At 55.4% G+C, this 19400-nt stretch overlaps 1 protein-coding gene across 1 annotated transcript; it reads left to right on the top strand.

The window, feature by feature from the left end:
* Positions 1–1971: 1971 nt before the first annotated feature.
* Positions 1972–18540, top strand: NPR1 (natriuretic peptide receptor 1). Its single transcript, XM_047784555.1, has 22 exons — positions 1972–3203; positions 3876–4075; positions 4512–4625; positions 5317–5452; positions 5796–5887; positions 7182–7317; positions 7545–7629; positions 8925–9045; positions 9691–9765; positions 9924–10001; positions 10955–11059; positions 11310–11381; positions 11746–11902; positions 12192–12347; positions 12588–12756; positions 13450–13596; positions 13682–13805; positions 13960–14028; positions 14307–14481; positions 14788–14886; positions 17321–17412; positions 17566–18540. The coding sequence occupies exons 1-22, from the start codon at positions 2495–2497 to the stop codon at positions 17626–17628; spliced, it is 3174 nt and encodes a 1057-aa protein (XP_047640511.1). The 5' UTR covers positions 1972–2494; the 3' UTR covers positions 17629–18540.
* The last annotated feature ends 860 nt before the right edge of the window (positions 18541–19400 follow it).

Genomic DNA, 19400 nt, shown 5'->3' with positions numbered 1-19400 from the left:
ACGATTGTTCATGGAAAGATGCAGGACCTATATTACCAGCTCTCCAACATCTTAACGCAAGTCAGAAATCCAAACATTCATGTGCATCTGCTAATTTTTAAATGTGGGCAAATTTTTTTTTTTTTAGAGCCACACCTGCAGCATATCAAGGTTTCCAGTCTAGGGTTTGACTCCTACCTACAGCTGCTGGCCTACAGCACAGAAACGGTGGTGCCCCAGCCCACTGGGAGAGACCAGGGATTGAACCTGCAACCTCATGGTTCCCAGTCAGATTCGTTTCCCCTGCACCAGGACAGAAACTCTAAGTGTGGGCAATTAAGTTAGATATATACAGAGAGCGCAGGAGAATACAAGCCAAACAAAACACACCTGCCATCTTAAGTTGGTCCATGGGCTACCATTTGCTCTAGACCATAAGAACATTCAAAATTCTCCTAAATACATAGGAAACATATTTCCGTATTCTGCTTTCTCTGCACAGAATATCTTTCTCATTCTCCTACCCTTGTTGAATTATTTCTCTTTGGGGATTTTCCTGGCTCCATTGCAAGCAAAATAGCCCTCATCTGGAGTTCCTGTTGTGGCTCAGTGGAAACAAATCTGACTAGTATCCACAAGGACCAGGGTTTGATCCCTGTCCTCGCTCAGTGGGTTAAGGATCCAGTGTTGCTGTGGCTGTGGCATAGGCCAACGGCTACAGCTCAGATTCGACCCCTAGCCTGGGAACTTCCAATACCACGGGTCTGGCCCTAAAAACACAATAATAATACTAATAATAACAACAACAGCAACAACAACACTTATCTGGACCTCCAGCAATTTACCCCTCTCTTTGTTGTAGTACTTACCTGACTTAGGGCTATTTGTCCCAAATTGATAGACCTCCGCAAAGGAATGGTGTGTGTGTGTGTAATATATGTACATATACACGCATATATATATTGCTCTTTATGTCCTCAACATCTGGCGGGTGTTTTTCTTTTCTTTGTTGTTTGTTTTGCCCGCACTTGCGGCTGTGGAAGTTCCTGGGCCAGTAATCGAACTCAGCCACAGCAGCGACCTGAGCCTCTGCAGTGACAACGCCGTATCTTTAACCCGCTGAGTCACGGGAACCCCTCTAGCTGGTACTTAATACGTATTAGGTCCTCAAGTTTGCCGATCTTTGGTCCAGCTTCGGCACCGGGTTGCCGCGGTTGGCAGCACAATACCGTCAATGACTCCTTCTGACCATTAGAGGGCAGACTAATTCCACAGCTGTCCCGTCAGCGGCCCAGCCGTCAAGGGCCCCCCAACACTATCCTATTGACGCCTCCGCTTGTCTTTTGCAACAGTCTCTCACCACCCCCACAAATTTGATTTTAATAATCCCCCTCAATACAAACCAAACACACACAAGCCGGGAGGGGCCCTGAGGCCACACCTCTTCCCCCACCAGCCACCCACAAGCTCTCCCTCCCACTTCGTACAGCCTTTTGGGAATGAGAGCGTTAACTCTGCCCTTGCACCTGGTCCTTTTTCTCCACTAATCCGCTCAATTTGGAAGCTGAGGGTGGGTGAGATCCTAGATGGACTGATCAAGGGGACTTTGGATTCACCTACTTTAATGTCTTTTCTAGAAACCCTCACCCTCCTGCCCCACCCCTAGACGTTCACATCCAAACACTCACTTTTTCGGGCCAAGATCCCAAACCGGCTCCTCCTCCTCTCTTTCCCAGACGGAACGAGGTAGGAGCGGAGGGACTAGGTGGGGCGCAAGAGACCCCCTGTCGTTCCCACGCAAATCTCTCCTCAGTTCTCCCTGCGAGGGAGCCCCTTCTGTGGATGCCGCTTCTCGAAGTAGGAAGACATTTGGCCGCGGAGAAGCGGGAAGACGGCCTAAGGAAAAGCGCTCAGGCCAAGGGGCTCGGAGAGGCGGCGACTTCTGGGAGGGGAGGAAGGAGTTAAAGATCCAGGATTGGCTCTACGGTCGCGGAGTCTGGGAGGGGAAGCGGAGGGGAGGGAGGGTTCGGAGCTTGGCCTGGGTCCTCCCCTGTCCCCCCCCCTGACTGCGGGAGACTTGGGCCGGCCGGACGCCCCTTCTGGCACAGTCTCTGTGCTAGGCGCTCACGCACACACACACTCCCTTTTCCCTCCCTCGCGCCCTCTACCATCCTTCTCCACCGAGCGCTCGCTCACGCTTTTTCTCTCTCCTAACACACGCGCACACACACATAACACGTTCTCACTCGCACTCGGGTTCTTTCTGCCCCGGAGCTCTCCTCGCACCCACCTGCTCCGCCGCGCCCTCGGCGCACCCCTGGGTCGCGCGCCCCTGGTGCTCCTGGCGCGGACTGTCGCAGCTGGAGGGGGCAACGTGCTCCGCGGGGAGCGTCCCCGCCCCGCTCCTCCTACCTCCCACAGGGGCGCGCCTGGTGCCCAGGACCGGCCACTGAGGCGGAGGGGACGCTGGAGGCCATGGTGGGAGCGCTCGTCCACCGCGGTGCCCGCTGAGGCCATGCCGCGCCCCGGGCGCCCCTTTGGCGCCCGCCTGCGCCTGCTGCTGCTCCTGCCGTTGCTGCTGCTCCCGGGCAGCTACGCGGGCAACCTGACAGTGGCCGTGGTGCTGCCGCTGGCCAACACCTCTTACCCGTGGTCGTGGGCGCGCGTGGGACCGGCGGTGGAGCTGGCCCTGGCCAGGGTGAAGGCGCGGCCGGACCTGCTGCCGGGTTGGACGGTCCGCACTGTGCTAGGCAGTAGCGAGAGCGCACTGGGCGTCTGCTCCGACACCGCCGCGCCCCTGACCGCGGTGGACCTCAAGTGGGAGCACAACCCCGCTGTGTTCCTGGGCCCCGGCTGCGTGTACGCCGCCGCCCCCGTGGGCCGCTTCACCGCGCACTGGCGGGTGCCACTGCTGACCGCCGGCGCCCCGGCGCTTGGCTTCGGGGCCAAGGACGAGTACGCGCTGACCACCCGTGCCGGGCCGAGCCACGCCAAGCTGGGCGACTTCGTGGCGGCGCTGCACCGACGGCTGGGCTGGGAGCGCCAGGCGCTCGTGCTCTACGCCTACCAGCCGGGGGACGACCAGCCCTGCTTCTTCGTGGTGGAGGGGCTGTACATGCGGGTTCGCGACCGTCTCAACATCACCGTGGACCACTTGGAGTTCGCCGAGGGCGACCGCGACCACTACACCCTGCTGCTGCGGACCGTGCGGCGCAAAGGCCGAGGTGAGAGGCGGCCCCACCGGTCCCTTCGCTTTGCCCCCACCCCCCACCGAGCCTCCCCCGGGACATCCTCTCTCTTCTCCCGGCCAGATTTTTCCTTCTCGCGGCCCCTCATTCCGGCCTCAGCCTTCTCCGCCCTTTCCACCTCTGAGAGTCTATTTCCCTCTTTCGCCATACCCCCCCCCCCTCTCGTCCCCATGCTCTCCTCTCTTCTCACCTCGCCTCTCCCCCTCCTCCTTCCCACCGATTCCTCCGGAGTTAATGAGAGAGAGAGAGATTGAGAGAAGGAAAGAGAGAAAATGCCTCGAGCCACCCTCTTTTTCTCCCCCATGTTCCATCTCTTCCACATGTTCCATCTCTACCCTTCTGCAGCGTCTCCTCCGATTGCTCCCCGTGCCCTCTCCCCTCCCAGCCCCTCTCCCGCCTCCTGAGCGCACCTTCCCCACTTTTGTCTCCACTATTCCTGCTCTCCCTATCTCTGCTCCTTCCCTCCCTCCTCCCACCGCCTTCTTCCCGTCTTCATCTTCCTCCTGCCACAACCTAGACTGAGCCCGGAGTTCCGCTAAACGACGTGCAGAGTCGCTGAACTTGGTCCCCTGGGGTCCCCAGCTTCAGTTCCCTCTGCCCACTCCCTGAGACCTAAGCTTCTCTGTCTCTGACCCCCTTTCTCCCCAGTTATCTACATCTGTAGCTCCCCGGATACCTTCAGAACCCTGATGCTTCTGGCCCTGGAAGCTGGATTGAGTGGGGAGGACTATGTTTTCTTCCACCTGGACCTCTTTGGGCACAGCCTGCAAGGTGCACACGGCCTTGTTCCCCGAAGGCCCTGGGAGAGGGAGGACGGGCAGGATGTCAGCGCCCACCAGGCCTTTCAGGTGAGTGTCCAGGTTGGAAGCCCAGACCGTGGGGCTCTGGGCTGGTGGCACATCATTTCTGGGTCCTGGGTCTCTCAGTGTCTGAAAGGATTCCAGAAAAGAGGTTCCTGATGCTCATAGGGAGTCAAGTGACAAACGGCAGGGGGCTGGGGTCAGAGATATAGAGAGGGCTAGGGGACTTCAGAGCCAGAAGGTTAAAAAGCTGAGAGAAGGCCCTTGAGGTGGAATGATGCTCACCTCCCACAGACCCTCAGGACTTGAGGAAGCCATCCCGAGGCATCCTCTGCTTTGCAGCACACAGCACCCAATGCAGGACACAGGGTCCAGTTCGACCTTGAGCTAAGTGGAGATGCAGCTCTGGGAGGTGGGCACCCAGGGTACTGGGAGGATTGGAGTCAGCACCCAGCTCTCCCCTCTTGGCTGACCCCTTCCTCAGGCTGCCAAAATCATTACATATAAAGAGCCGGATAATCCTGAGTACTTGGAATTCCTACGGAAGCTGAAACACTTGGCCCGTGAGCAGTTCAACTTCACCATGGAGGATGGCCTGGTAGGAAGGGGTCCTGGGACCCTGCAGCGTGGACTTCCAGCCCCTGCCCCTGGGGGCCCTCCGCCAGTCTCCACCCTGCTCTCTCCACCATCCTCCATCCCTTGTCTTCCCAGCCCTCCCCTTCTTTCCCTTCCCATTGTTCCCCATATCGCTCCTGATGATGGGGGGGGGGGGGGCATTGACAAGTTGTTCAACTGCTGAAACTCACTTCCTGGCCTTATCAGTAAAATGAGGATGATACATCCTGCCCCATGTGCTTAGCAGGACTCAGAAGCGGTGCTATATGCAGACATCTTTTTTTTTTTTTTTAAGACAGTGCAAATAGCTTTTATTTTTATTGATTGATTGATTTTTGCTTTTTAGGGCTGCACCCAGGGCATGTGGATGTTCCCAGACTAGGGGGTGGAATCAGAGCTACAGCTGTTAGCCTACACCACAGCTCATGGCAACGCCAGATCCTTGACCCACTGAGTGAGGCCAGGGATCGAACCCCTCCTCCTCATGGATACTAGTTGGACTCATTTCTGCTGCGCTACAATCAGAACTCCCAGAGACAGCTTTTACGATGTCGTGGGGTGGTTTTCTCCCATCCTCTTCTAAGCTCCCGGCGCTTTCCATTCCCTGCTCCACAGCACCCCTCTCTGTGTCCTTCCTACATCGCACCCCAGCACAGCTCTGCCTGTCCCTCCAGGTAAACACCATCCCAGCTGCCTTCCACGACGGGCTCCTGCTCTATGCCCAGGCTGTGACAGAGACTCTAGCACATGGTGGAACTGTCACCGACGGGGAGAGTATCACTCAGCGGATGTGGAACCGAAGCTTCCAAGGTCAGGGCCTGGGGGTGGCAGGAATGGGCTATCTTGGGGTGCCCCGGGGAAGGAGGCAGAAGCCTCTAGCCCTGCGGCGCAGGTAGGCACTTGCCCACGCCAGCTCTCACGATCTTCCGCAGCCGCCTTAGGCTCTCGTCCCTGTCTCCCCAGTGCCATCAAGAGGTCCTTCCAACCACAATCATTCCTGCTGCTGAAATGTCTGTCTTTTGTTATCTGTGTACATAAACATATATATATATTTGGAGGGCAGGACAGAGACGATCGAAAGATGGAGATGAGGTGCGGGGGTCCTTGAACTTCCACTGTCTCAAAACACAGCCATCTTCCTCCATACCCCCAGGTGTGACAGGATACCTAAAAATGGACAGCAATGGAGACCGGGAGACGGACTTCTCCCTCTGGGATATGGATCCTGAGACTGGCGCCTTCAGGGTAAGGCTGTGCACACCCCTCCCCAAGATAGTGCCAACCGGGGATGACATCTCCCCCCCCACCTCCTCCCACAGCCCTGCCAGGGCATTGGTTTACTCTGTGATCACCCTACCATGCTTGGTCACTTATGGAGAGCCCCCGATAAAAGAGATGCGGCCAAGGAGGTCCCACTGTGGCACAGTGGAAACGATTCCGACTAGCATCCATGAGGACGTAGGTTTGATCCCTGGCCTCACTCAGTGGGTTAAGGATCTGGTGTTGCCGTGAGCTGTGGTGTAGGTCAAAGATGCGGCTCCAATCCCACGTTGCTGTGGCTGTGGTGTAGCCTGGCAGCTGTAGCTCCAATTGGACCCCTAGCCTGGTAACCTCCATGTGCCACACATGAGGCCCTAAAAAGAAAAAAAAAAAAAAGAGGAGTTCCCGTCGTGGCGCAGTGGTTAACGAATCCGACTAGGAACCATGAGGTTTCGGGTTCGGTCCCTGCCCTTGCTCAGTGGGTTAACGATCCGGCGTTGCCGTGAGCTGTGGTGTAGGTTGCAGACGCGGCTTGGATCCCGCGTTGCTGTGGCTCTGGTGTAGGCTGGTGGCTGCAGCTCCGATTCAACCCCTAGCCTGGGAATCTCCATATGCCGTGGGAGCGGCCCAAGAAATAGCAAAAAAAGAGACAAAAAAAAAAGAGAGATGCAGCCAATCTGGGGAGCAGCCAGAAAGATAGGGACCCACAGGTATTATCTTTGGGGAACCCCATGTCTAAGGAGGGAGCCCAGCCTTGCCCTCAGGAAGCTCCATGTCACCGAAGGTAGGCAGGATCCCCTCCCAGCAGAGACAGGCTGGCTCAAGGCCAAGATGAATGCACATTGTACAGCCCCGTAAGCGTATCAGGAACAGGAAGGAATTGAGGCCACAGGTGCCAAGAAGTAGATCATCCAGAGGAGGCTTCCTGGAGGAGGGGTACATGGATCAGGCCAAGGAATGTGGACTGAGAACACTGCCTTTTCCTATTTCTTATGTGCTTTAGTCCAAGATTATAAAACCCCTGAGTATAGGGCTGTGATTCCATATGGAGTTTTCCTTCTAAAGCCCTTCAGTCATCTTCAAGTTGGTCCACTCTGATCACAAGGGGCCTGTCATGAGGCTTTCTGTATCCAGTCACAGCAGGGGCTCAGTGACCCAAATCTTTGACAGCGCACAGACCCTGGCAGCAGAGATGGGGTAGGTGGGAGGCACAATGACCCCCTGGACAAGAGGTCTCACCAAGGGCCCTGGCCCACCCACTACTCCTGCCTTCCCGTAGGTTGTCCTGAATTTCAATGGGACGTCCCAAGAGCTGGTGACCGTGTCAGGGCACACACTGAACTGGCCCCTGGGGCATCCGCCTCCTGATGTCCCCAGATGCGGCTTTGACAATGAGGACCCAGCCTGCAACCAAGGTAACTGCCCCTGACCTTCCAGGCCTCCATTCTGGAGGTGCTGCCCCCTTCCTGCTTCAGGAGTCACATAGGTGCTCCTCTCCCACACTTTCCTGGAGAGACTCCTGCCTTTTTCTTCCCTTCATCCATCATCCAAGTTCACTGATTGAATATTAAAAGGTTCTTCTCCTTGCTACCCAGTGTCTAACCAAAATCTCTCTTGCGGTAACTTGGATTCTCTCCTGCAGACCACTTTTCCACCCTAGAGGTGCTGGTTTTGGTGGGCAGCATCTCCCTGCTCAGCATTCTGATCGTCTCCTTCTTTGTATACAGGTGAGCCTTGGGCTGAGGGTGGTCACTGAGGCTGGGAGATCTGGAGAACCCATAGCAGAAGAGGCTGCAGGGACCCAGAGAGAAGAGGGAGGGGTGGAGGGATGGCAACAGCGAGGCCAAGAGAGATGGGAGAGAGAAGAGACTAGAAGCCTTAGGACACTCGGAAGAGAGAAGGAGGAGGGACTGGGATAGGAGTGGCCCTCGAGGATCTGAGGAATCAGAAGGAGCATAGCAGTTGTGGATTCTGGCCTGAGGCTGGTTTATCCTCCCTTCCCGCTCACCTGACCCGGAGCTTCATGGGAAGCTGCGGCTCGCACCTGTGGGAATGGCTGTTCCTTGAGCAGGGATGGTGGCTCTGTTGTTGTACCAGGTGCTGAACCCAGAGTGGAGGAGAGAGATAGAGCAGCTGCACTCTTGGAGTTCCCTGGTGGCTCAGCAGGTTAAGTTTCAGGCAGTGTCACTGCTGGGTTTGATCTCTGGCCCGAGAACCTCTGCATGCCTCCGGTGTGGCCAAAAAAAAAAAAAAAAAAAAAGCTCCACTCTTGCTTTCCAGTGGGAAGGAAAAAGGCAGGACCTTAACAACACAGGGAAGCAAGGAGAGAGAGAAGAAAATCAATGCTGGAGCTCCCTTCCTGGCTCAGTGGTTAATGAACCAGACTAGGAACCATGAGGACGCAGGCTTGATCCCTGGCCTTGCTCAGTGGGTTAAGGATCCGGCATTGCCGTGAGCTGTGGTGTAGGTCGCAGATGCGGCTCGGATCTGATGTTGCTGTGGCTGTGGTGTAGGCCAGCAGCTGTAGCTCCGAATGGACTCCTAGCCTGGGAACTTCCATAAGCTGCAGGTACGGCCCTGAAAAGAAAAAAAAAAAAAAAAACTATGAAGATTAACGTTATAACAGCTCTGTCCCCATGGTTTTGCAAAAATAATTATGTAATTACTTAATTCTGTTTTCCATTAAAAAAAAATCAATGCCAATTGAGCATAAACTTGTGCCAGGCACTTCCACACACAATGTTTCTTTTCATTCTTTGAAAATAAATGTCAACACCCCCAATTTCCAATTGAGGACATTTGGACCTAAGAAGAAAAGACTCAGAGGGGAAGCGACTACCCCAAAATCACCAGGGAGGCAGAATTTCACCCAAGCCTCCTGACTCCCAGCCGGGAGGATGTAAATACCCCTCCATCTCTTCGCCCCCGCTGTGGTCCCAGGGCTCTGAGGTGGGGCTACTGAGCACCCCCACCCAGGGTCAGGGGCTCAGACATGGGCTCAGGTATAGGTTTCATGCCCCAGGAAGATGCAGCTGGAGAAGGAACTGGCCTCAGAGCTGTGGCGAGTGCGCTGGGAGGACTTGCAGCCCAGCAGCCTTGAAAGGCACCTCCGGAATGCGGGCAGCCGGCTGACCCTGAGTGGGGTAAGAACTCAGGTGTTGGGGGGAGGCGGGCAAAGCTGAGTATGGGCATGGGGGGCAGTGCCTGACAGGGTAGAGAGCAGGGTTCTAGTCCCAGCTCTGCCTTCACTTGCTGTGTGACCTTGGGCAAGTTGCATTCCCTCTCTGAGACTACCTCAGATAATGATTCCTGCTACGTACAGAGCCTCCTTTACAGGGCTCTTTCAAAGGTCAGAGATGGTATATGTCAAAATAGGAGTTCCTGTCATGGTTCAGTGGTAGCAAACCTGACTCGTATCCATGAGGTTCGATCCCTGGCCTCGCTCAGTGGGTTAAGGATCCAGCATTGCCTTGAGCTGTGGTGTAGGTCACAGTCGCAGCTCCGATCCCATGTGGCTGTGGTGTAAGCTGGCACCTGCAGCTCCAATTCAACCACAGCCTGGGAACTTCCATATGCCTCGGGTGCAGCCCTTAAAAAAAAAAAAAAAAAGTGTACATCAAAATACATTTAAAAAAATAAGTAAATGAGGAAAGGATTTCATGATGTGGAATGTGAAGCAAAGTGACAAAAAGACAAGGGGGCAATAAAGACCAGACCAGAGCTCCAGCAGCCACGATGCAGAGCTGGGCCCATGGGCTGACGGGCCCTCCTGTGCTCCCTCCCTTCAGAGAGGCTCCAATTACGGCTCCCTGCTGACCACAGAGGGCCAGTTCCAAATCTTTGCCAAGACGGCATACTATAAGGTGGGTCTGGGGAAAGACCCCTGGTCCTCAGGGTCAGGGCAGGGCTGTGTTCGGAGGGAGGACGGGGCGGGCTCTCAGGGCAGGGGATGGTGTCAGGAGCAGTGGAGTTGCCAGCGCTGGGCCATCTCCTCACAGTGACATCTCCATTCCTTGCCCAGGGCAACCTCGTGGCTGTGAAACGTGTCAACCGGAAACGCATTGAGCTGACGCGGGAAGTCCTGTTTGAACTGAAGCATGTAATGTGGGGAGTGAGGCCATGGCCTGGGGGAGAATCTGGGGACACAGGGGTTTGGAGGGACTGCAGGGAGACTCAGGAAAGGATGGGCACTGTGGCCCTGGGGTGGGCCTTTGCACATGTGGGTGGGACTGGGGGAATCAAAGATGGGAGAAGGGATCCCGGAGGTATCCTAGTGGAAGATCCTCAAGGGGTCCTACTGGATGGGCTGAGGAAGCAGAGGAGGTAGGGAGTGGATTCCGGGGAAGGTTTGTTTTGTTGTTTTGTTTTGGGTTTTTTTTGCCTTTTTTTTAGAGCCGCACCTGTGGCATATGGAGGTTCCGGGGCCAGGGGTCAAATCAGAGCTGCAGCTGCTGGCCTACACCACAGCCACAGCAATGCCAATCCAAGCTGTGTTTGCACTCATGCCACAGCTTGTGGTAACGTCAGATCCTTAATCCACCGAGCGAGGCCAGGAATTGAACCGCATCCTCATGGATTACTAGTCAGGTTCTTAATCAGCTGAGCCACAATGGGAACTCCCGGAAGAGTTCTTTAGAACATGAGTGGGGGGAGTTCCCATTGTGGCTCAGGGGAAACATATCCATGAGGATGTGGGTTTGATCCCTGGCCTCGCTCAGTGGGTTAAGGATCTGGCATTGCTGTGAGCTGTGGTGTAGGTCACAGACATAGCTCAGAGCCTGTGTTGCTGTGGCCGTGGTGTAGGCTGGCAGCTATAGCTCCAATTCGACCCCTAGCCTGGGTATTTCCATATGTGGCAAATGCAGTCCTAAAAACAAACAAACAAACAAATACAAAAAAACAAAAAACAAGAGTGGGAATCACCAGGAAGGTCCTAGAAGGTCTACAGAGAATAAATAAGAACTTAAGAAGAGTGAGGGGTCCCTAAGGGTGGGGGCAAGTTGGTGAGGAGTGAGGCCTCTGTCAGGCTCTGACGCTGGCTCTCATCTGCAGATGCGGGATGTGCAGAATGAACACCTGACCAGGTTTGTGGGGGCCTGCACTGATCCCCCCAACATCTGTATCCTCACGGAGTACTGTCCCCGTGGGAGCCTACAGGTGAGGGGACAAGGGGGTGTCAGGACACCTGGGTCTAGGTCTGGCCTTGACTGGCCATAAGGCCCTGGGCAAGCCTCTCTTTCCTTCTGATCTCTATTTTCCCCATCTGTAAAATGGGAGTAGCAGGAGGGGAGTGGCACCAGAGTAAATCCACAGCTTTGTCCCATTCTGCCAGTTTATGTCAGTGGGACCCCTGCACTCGTCCTGGGGGTGTCTGCAGGGTGCAGGGCTGACTCTCACTGCCCAGCAGGACATTCTGGAGAATGAGAGCATCACGCTGGACTGGATGTTCCGGTACTCGCTCACCAACGACATCGTCAAGGTGGGTCCAGGATGGAGTTCCCACATGGCTCAGCGGTTAACGAACTCGACTGGTATCCAGGACATGGGTTTGATCCCTGCCCTTGCTCAGTGGGTTAAGGATCCAGCATTGCCACGAGCTGTGGTGTAGGTCACAGACACGGCTCAGATCCCCCATTGCTGTGGCTGTGGTGTAGGCCGGTAGCTACAGCTCTGATTTGACTCCTAGCCTGGGAACCTCCGTATGCCTGGGGTATGGCCCTAAAAAGACAAAAAAAAAGTAGGTCCAGAAGAGCCCACTGGGTGTCAGGGGGAAGGGAGGGCCAGGCAGGCGCCTCTCCTGGCCATGGGTGGAGGTCCCACCCCTGCCTCCCTGCATTTCCCAGGGCATGCTGTTCCTGCACAATGGGGCCATTTGCTCCCATGGGAACCTCAAGTCATCCAACTGCGTGGTAGATGGGCGCTTTGTGCTCAAGATCACCGACTACGGGCTGGAGAGCTTCAGGGACCCAGAGCCGGATCAAGGACACATCCTCTACGCCAGTGAGCCTCACGCCGACCCTGACCCCCTAACACCGTCCCCAGCACAGCCCAGTGGGGAGACTGACGCCCGCCCTCTGATGGGCTCAGGCCCACAATTCCTAACTCCTGGCTCAACTCATCAGCAGCAGAAAAGGGAGTCAGACCAAGCGGTCTCAAGGCCCCTTCAAGCTCTAACACCCCGTGTGATGTCTCCAGATCAGTCCCAGCCACATCCTTGAGGACCTGGTTTCCCCTCACCCCTTAGCTCTGGGGTCCTTTCACCCTGTGACTCATGACCTCTGACTCGCAGAAAAGTTGTGGACAGCCCCTGAGCTCCTACGAATGGCCACGCCGCCTGCGCGGGGCTCCCAAGCTGGGGACGTGTACAGCTTTGGGATCATCCTCCAGGAGATTGCCCTGAGGAGCGGTGTCTTCCACGTGGAAGGTCTGGACCTCAGTCCTAAAGGTGAGAGGACCAGGCTTCCCCCATGTGCCCCCACCCTCAATGAACCCCCAGCCCCAGAGAGGGGGACCTCTGGAAATGCCACCACCCTTTGCTCCACTGCTTCCAGGGATGCTGAGCATGCCTGGCCGAGGTCCCGTTGGGGCTCCCCTGGCCAGTGCCCTGGTCCTGGACTTCCCCGCCCCATTCCTCCACAGGCCCTAGGCTGAACCCACCCCTCAGCCTCTCTCCCCCACCACACAGAGATCATCGAGCGTGTGACTCGGGGCGAGCAGCCCCCCTTCCGGCCCTCCCTGGCCCTGCAGAGTCACCTGGAGGAACTGGGGCAGCTGATGCAGCGGTGCTGGGCCGAGGACCCACAGGAGCGGCCACCCTTCCAGCAGATCCGCCTGATGCTGCGCAAATTTAATAGGTCGATGCTATGAGTCTCCATCCTCCCAGCCTCCTCCACCCCCCACAGCCAGCACGTACCTCACACTGAAGTCTTATCCCTGCAGCGGCAGAGCCCAAACACAGTCCCCCACGCGTGGCCTGCTGCAACCCACCAGGGCTTGGCAGAGCCCTGTGTGACCCAGCTGTCCCTACGGTCCCCTACCGATCACACCCCTCTCCTCTCCACCGGCCCCTACTTATCACCTTTCAAGGGTGTGCAGAGCAAATGGCCTCCCACCTCCTTCCTATACCTCCCTGCCCCCCATGGGAGCTCCCCCCCAGCCCTTTGATCTCTCTTTCCCAGGGGGCCCCCCGGGGGCCGGTCCTGAAGAGACCTCACACTGTTCTCCATTAATCCTCGTCCCTTTCTGCCTCCTCTACTTCCTTTAACCCACTTGCATGCCACAAAGATGAACAAAATAGCCAATACGTCTGAAGCCTCATACTTGACCCTGGGGTCTCCAGGATGAAGGGACTTCCCTCCTCCCCTTTTCCGCTGCCTTCCCATCCTGCTATGACCCCCCAACCCTGAGCCTCTCCAGGGTCCCCACTGCAGTTGTGGGGTGGTCCGACACCCAGCCTGGGTAGGTGAGATCCTGGGGCAGATGCTTCTGGGTACAGCACACTGCTGCTCCTCTCTCACCACCCCACCCGCTGCCACCCCCGCCCGCAGGGAGAACAGCAGCAACATCCTGGACAACCTGCTGTCGCGCATGGAGCAGTATGCCAACAACCTCGAGGAGCTGGTGGAGGAGCGGACACAGGCCTACCTGGAGGAGAAGCGCAAGGCCGAGGCCCTGCTCTACCAGATTCTGCCTCAGTGAGTGCCCGTGTCCCGCGCCCCCGCTGCCCCTGTCCCCGCCCCTCGGCACCTTCTGATCCTGCACCTGTCCCTGACCTCTCAGCTCAGTGGCGGAGCAGCTGAAGCGTGGGGAGACGGTCCAGGCTGAAGCCTTTGATAGTGTTACTATCTACTTCAGCGACATTGTGGGTTTCACAGCGCTGTCAGCGGAGAGCACGCCCATGCAGGTGAGTCAGGCACAGCCGCAGGTGTCAGAGCAGCCAGGTGTCCTCGGCTTAGCATCTCCATCCCGGCCGCCTGCCTTCTGGTGCTGCTCTTCCCGCCCCAGCCCAGGTGGGGTCCCTGACATCCTCACCTCTTCTGGCTTCTCTTTTCTTCCAGGTGGTGACCCTGCTCAACGACCTGTACACCTGCTTTGACGCTGTCATAGACAACTTTGATGTGTACAAGGTGAGTGAAGATAGAAAGGGACAGACAGAGCGCCGTGGACAGGGCCGCAGAAAAATGAGGGGCACTCTGACAGTCTGAAGAGAGAAGACCAAGCAACAAGGGCAAAGACAGTATCACGGGAGACCCAGGAACAGGCAAAAAAAAACGCAGGATAAGGGGCCTGAGCAAACACAGCGGCTGGTTGATGGGGCGGGGCGGTGAAGGTGCGCACAGGGTGGGGAGCTGCACAGATGACAGTTCCCGCCCTCAGGTCCTGCACCCTCTCGCCGCCCTCACAGGTGGAGACGATTGGTGACGCCTACATGGTGGTGTCGGGGCTCCCGGTGCGGAACGGAAAGCTACACGCCCGGGAGGTGGCTCGCATGGCCCTGGCGCTGCTGGACGCAGTGCGCTCCTTCCGCATCCGCCACCGGCCCCAGGAGCAGCTGCGCTTGCGCATTGGCATCCACACAGGTGAGGCCCCCAAAAGCCCTGGGAGGAGGCTCCCAAAGGCTGGAGCTGTGGATGCGAGACGAGCTCCAGCCCCTCTCCACCGCTCTTCACGGGCACGTGTACATACGAGCGCACACACACACACACACACACACACACACACACACACACAGCCGGCCACAGATCCCACCTGCTGCCTCTCCTAGAGCACCCTAGCCCTGTCCTGTGATCTCCCTATCCCTGTCCTGGGATCACCCTCCACTCTTCCCACCTACCGCCCTAAACACCCCTCCCACCCACTGGCTGATGGACTTCGGCTCCCTCCAGGACCTGTGTGTGCTGGTGTAGTAGGGCTGAAGATGCCCCGTTACTGTCTCTTTGGGGACACAGTCAACACAGCTTCAAGAATGGAGTCTAACGGGGAAGGTATGCTGGGCCCTCTAGGCAGGGTGGGGAGGGCAGGTCCTCCTGACAGCTCACGCCCATTCAATCCCTATTCTCGCCCCTTCCAGTCTCCCTTCTTAGAAGGGTTCAGCCTGGCCAGATCACCCTCAATCCAACCAGAGACTCAGGTCCCAGCTGCCCACTCTTGCCAAATGATAGACCACTCTTCTCAGGCCAGTGTCCAGCAGTTCCCAGCAGGAATCCTACCTTTAGGGTCCTCTTAGGTGTGGTAAAGAGAGCTTCTCAGTTTTCCTCATCTGGAAAATGGGAATTAAATATCTACCTCTGAAGGGAGTTCCTGCTGTGGCGCAGCAGAAACAAATCCTTCTAGTATCCAGAAGGACTCAAGTCCCAGGCTCACTCAGTGGGTTAAGGATCTGGTGTTGCCGTGAGCTGCAGTGTAAGTCGCAGACGTGGCTCGGATCCTGAGTTGCGGTGTCTGTGATTTAGGTCAGCGGCTACAGCTCTGATTCAACCCCTAGCCTGGGAACCTCCATATGCCGAGGGTGCGGCCATAAAAGAGAAAGGAAAAAAAAATTAAAACACACAAACAAAAATATCTACCTCAGAAGATTTATGTGAGAGAGTTGCCTCACATGACTAACACATTGTCATTCAACTTTTCTGGGCTTCAGCTGTTTATCTATAAAATGAAGCCTGTCTCAGGTTGTAAAAAACATAGCATAACCCCTGGGACACAGTAGGTGCCTAATAAATGCTTGCTCCCACCTCTTCCCTTGGGCTTGCTTCCTATGGCTCTTTGACCACCTGCTGTATTCAACACAGTTCAATTCAGTCAACATTTATTGAGCAACTACTGCACACCAAGCCCTGACATACTATGATAACCCAGATCACAGTTTGCTAGGGAACCCACGCCCACCCCATCTAGGCCTCATGGTGGGCGAGGGGCTCCTTGGGAGCCCAGAGGGGGTCTGGTTCAGCAGATATTTCAGGGCACGGTGTTCGGGGCTGTTGGGGTGGGAGAAATCTTCTCACTGAGGTCCAGAGCTCAAGGAGCGCGTGCTTAGACATGGTTTAACGAGGAACAAGCCACCGTGACGCAGACCCCAGGAGTTGGGGGGGGCAAGTTCAGAGGCTGGGCAAAGAAGGGCCACCGGAAAAGGCAGTCAGGAGTCAGGCGGCCTGGGGCTGACCTCAGCGCCTCTTGGGCAGATCTCCTCCCCGAGGCCTGGCCTCCCTCAGCCCTAAAGTGAGGGTGTGGAGTAAAATAATGATGGTAGCAAACACTTACAGAGTGAGTGCCTCCCATGTACCAGATTCTTTTTCGGTACTTTGTCAATAATGTGAAGTTTAATCCTCCCAAGTCTTCGAGGTGGGTCCTGCTGTTATTGGCATTTTGTAGACTAGGAAAAAGGCACAGAGTTTGTATTACTTCCCCAAGCAAGTGTCCAAGCTGGGATTCATACAGGCAGGGCAGGTTCTAGTGTCTGAGCTCCTGACTGCTGGAATCTACTGTCTGTCCAGAGCCTGGTCATGCTCTGGAGCGCCATCCAACAGAAGCTTCTGCAGTCATGGCAATGCTCCCTAAGCTGTGCCAGGCCAATGTGATAGCCTCTGACGCATTGCTTTTTTAACTGTATTTAGTTTTGGGGTTTTTCGGGGGTTTTTTTGTTTTGTTGTTTACTTTTTAGGGCCACATCCTCAGCATATGAAGGTTCCCAGGCTAGGGGTCTAGTCGAAACTACAGCAGCAGGCCTACGCCAGAGCCACAGCAACACAGGATCGGAGCCACGTCTGTGACCTACACCCGCAGCTCACAGCAACACCAGATACTCAACCCACTGAGCGAGGCCAGGGATTGAACCCTCAACCTCATGGTTTCTAGTCAGATCTGTTTCCCCTGCACCATGATAAATTCTTTTTTTTTTTTTTTTTTTGGTCATGCCCTCGGCATGTGGGAGTTCCCTGGTGGGGGATCAGATCCACCCCACAGCAGCGACCCAAGCCACTGCACTGACAATGCCAGCTCCTCAACCCACTGTGCCACAAGAGAACTTCTTATTTAGTTGTCGTTGCTGTCGTTGTTGGTTTTTCCTTTTTCACCCGTACCACGGCATAGGGAGGTTCCCAGGGCAGGGATGGAATCTGAGCCATGGCTATGGCAATGCCTTGTCCTTAACCCATGGTGCCACAGCGGGAACTCCCTATTTAATTTTCATTACAACTTAAATAACCACATGCGACTGGTGGCTGTCTCGGTGGACAACAGAGCTCTAGAATTCTTAAGGAGAGGCCAGTGTGGTCACACACCACATGGAGGGGATGGGACTCAGAATTAGGGGGCTTTCTAGGCCAAAGGAAGGAGAGAGGGCATCTTTCTAGCCTCAGAGTCCCTGATCTCCTGCTCCCATCTCTTGCATCTCTCACCTCCCTTCTCCCTTCTCCTCCCCAGCCCTGAAGATCCACTTGTCTTCTGAGACTAGGGCTGTCCTGGAGGAGTTTGGTGGTTTCGAGCTGGAGCTTCGAGGGGATGTGGAAATGAAGGTAGAGAAGGAAGCACCTGCCTTTACCACCCTGTGGGGCCCCAGAGGGGCTGACTCTCCCCCAGGCCCTTTCTCAAGCAGCCAGATCCGCTCCCATCATTTGGGAGAGTGGGCATGTCACTCCCCAGCCCCAACCTCCTCTTTTTCCCTCCAGGGCAAAGGCAAAGTTCGGACCTACTGGCTCCTGGGGGAGCGGGGGAGTAGCACCCGAGGCTGACCTGGCTCCCCTCCTGGCCTTCCACACCTCCCTTCCCTGTGCCAGAGGTGACAGAGAGGTGCCAGGCTTCAGCCTCGCCCACAGCATCCTCACCATTGCCAAAGAAGTGGTTTGAACAGCTCAGGTGGGCCCACCCCATCGGAGACACCAGATATTACCTCTGAAAGAGGGCTGGTGTGGAGGAGAACTTGGGGCTCACAGGACTGGACCAGAACTCACAGTCATGCCCAGGGACCCCCACACATAGGCACAATCACCCGCTCTCCACCCTGACTCAGGCCAGGCCAGATGGGATGTGGATTCCTGGATCCTCCTGGCCGTCCCTGTGCCCTCCTCCTCCCTCAACCTTGCTACACTGTGACTTTTGTGGGGACAGGGGAAGAGCCCCCTGAGGGGGGCATGGGAAAAGGGACTATAGGTGAATCCAGGACCACCAACAGCCCCTGTTCCCCACCACCCGACGTTGGGTGCAGTGCCCAGGGCAGCAGAGGAAGGGCCGGAGGGCTGTGGGCCTGTATGCCTTGCTTCTCCTGTGAGTGGAGACCATTAAAATCTTTATTCTAGTGACAGTGTCTTTTCTTGAGGGAGAGAGGGTGGCCAGAAAACACAGCCGTATTCTCTGCCCCCTGCTTCAAATAGAACCTGTTTCTCAAGTTGGGATTGCAATGCTGGATCTGAAACAAGGCTGCAGTTTCCCTTCAACTTTGAGAAGCCAGTGTCATAGGCTTTGAATTACCCTAGCAGTGCCGGCACTATTGGTTTTAGTCTTGTTTACACCTCTAAGAACTACTGAGGGCCTCCAAGAGTTTTTGTTTATGTGAGTCGTATCTATTGATATATTCTGTATTAGAAATTAAAACAAGGCTTTATCAACCCATTTAAAAGAACTATAATAAACCCATTACGTGTTAATTTACTGCTTTATCAAGGACATTCTTTTTTTTTTTTTTTTTTTTTCGCCTTTTAGGGCTGCACCTGCAGCATATGGAAGTTTTCAGGCTCGGGGTCGAATTGGAGCTACAGCTGCTGGCCTACACCGCAGCCACAGCAACATCAGATCCAAGCCACATCTGTGACCTACACCATAGCTCACGGCAACACTAGATCCTTAACCCACTGAGTGAGGCCAAGGATGGAAGCTACATCTTCATGGATCCTAGTTCGGTTCGTTAACTGCTGAGCCCTGAAGGGAACTCCCTATCAAGGACATTCTTAAGAGAAACTGGCTTTTTTTTTTTTTTTTTTTCCTTGCCCATGGCATGCAGAAGTTCCCAGGCCAGGGATCTAACTTCCCCACAACTGTAACCAGAGCCACAGGTGTGACAATGCCGGATCCTTAACCCACTGAGCCATGAGGAAGCTCCTAAACTGGCTTTCTTGAAGACTGCAATGACCAGTTTGGCGTTACTTATGATTTATGCTAAGACACCAGCAGTTTTATCCCCACTGTTTTTGCACCATCAGTGCAAATATCAACACAGTCAATAAGGCAACTAATGTATTAGCAGGATTATGAAAATCATTTTGACCTCACCCATCTCCAGAAGGGTTGTAAGACTCAGAATCTATGGACCACACTTTGAGAACTGCTGTCTTACCCAATACCCAGCATACAGTAGGAATCTAATGAGTATGGATTGAACAGAGAGTCCTGGCATCTGCCCCAAGAGGGCTGGGAGCCAGGTGGGGGTGGGCTATATGGATCCCTTTTTACCTCAGTAGAAATTTGGGAGTTGCCCACCTGCCCGTCCTTTCCCATGCCAGTGTAGACA

This window comes from Phacochoerus africanus, chromosome 6 (assembly GCF_016906955.1).
Source record: "Phacochoerus africanus isolate WHEZ1 chromosome 6, ROS_Pafr_v1, whole genome shotgun sequence".
NCBI classification, from domain to species: domain Eukaryota; kingdom Metazoa; phylum Chordata; class Mammalia; order Artiodactyla; family Suidae; genus Phacochoerus; species Phacochoerus africanus.
Note: the sequence above shows the minus strand (reverse complement) of the source record. Positions and strands in the feature narration are given on the sequence as shown.

Coding starts and splice junctions, on each gene's coding strand:
- NPR1 (XM_047784555.1), top strand. CDS start 2,495: ATGCCGCGCCCCGGGCGCCCCTTTGGCGCCCGCCTGCGCCTGCTGCTG. Junction 7,318..7,544: donor GGACCCAGCCTGCAACCAAG/GTAACTGCCCCT, acceptor TCTCTCCTGCAG/ACCACTTTTCCACCCTAGAG. Junction 12,348..12,587: donor TCTGGACCTCAGTCCTAAAG/GTGAGAGGACCA, acceptor CCCACCACACAG/AGATCATCGAGCGTGTGACT.